This window comes from Eimeria tenella, genomic scaffold (genome assembly GCF_000499545.2).
Source record: "Eimeria tenella Houghton genomic scaffold, Eth_scaff3315, whole genome shotgun sequence".
Taxonomy (NCBI): Eukaryota; Apicomplexa; class Conoidasida; order Eucoccidiorida; family Eimeriidae; genus Eimeria; species Eimeria tenella.
Genome location: NW_013543132.1, coordinates 481 through 1,102, shown reverse-complemented (window position 1 = coordinate 1,102; position 622 = coordinate 481). Strand labels below are relative to the sequence as shown.

General features: G+C 56.9%; 1 protein-coding gene across 1 annotated transcript in view; it reads left to right on the top strand.

The window, feature by feature from the left end:
* ETH_00037700 (ABC1 domain-containing protein, putative) overlaps positions 1–622 on the top strand; it is a gene marked incomplete at both ends in the record, with an annotated part of 1,393 nt that overhangs the window by 307 nt on the left and 464 nt on the right. Inside the window, one exon of the mRNA XM_013376316.1 lies at positions 4–468. Within this exon, the coding sequence (XP_013231770.1) occupies positions 4–468 (465 nt within the window). The remainder of the gene's footprint in view (positions 1–3; positions 469–622) is intronic.

Here is a 622-nt window from a genome sequence, read left to right as displayed (position 1 = left end):
AGCCCCGCCACCGCGAGTATTTGCAGCAACTGCAACAGCAGCTTCACCAGCGCCAGCAGCAACAGCAACAGCAGCAGCAGCAGCAGCAGCAGCAGCAAAACCACTTAGAGTTTCATCTCTCCCTACGAGCCGCTTGTCTCGTGTGTTTCACTTTGGTTCGCTGCTGCTGCAGCTCAGCAGCAGGTTGACTTGGAGGGCTTTGCTGCAGAAGTTTAGATACCGCAGCAGCAGCAGCAGAACTGCTGCTGCTGCTGGTGACGACCTCGCCGCAGGACTCTCTGCGGATGCCGCAGCAGCAGCGCGCCTCCTCAGCACTCTGCAGCAGCAGCAGCAGCAGCAGGACCCGCAAGAGCAGCAGCAGCAGCAGCAGCAGCAGCAGATGTTGATGGATGAGACCACTGCGGCGCTGCTAACGAATAAAATTTGCCAAATGAGAGGAGCAGCTCTGAAGTGCCTCCAGATGCTAAGGTAAACCCTAAACCCTAAACCCTAAACCCTAAGCCCCTACTTGAGAGCGAGTTAGTACTTGTGTTGCTGTTCATGAGTGGGCCTTGAGGCCGCTTCTGCTGCTGCTGCTCTTGTTGCTGCTGCGGCTGTGCTCATACTCTCTGCTGCTGCTGCT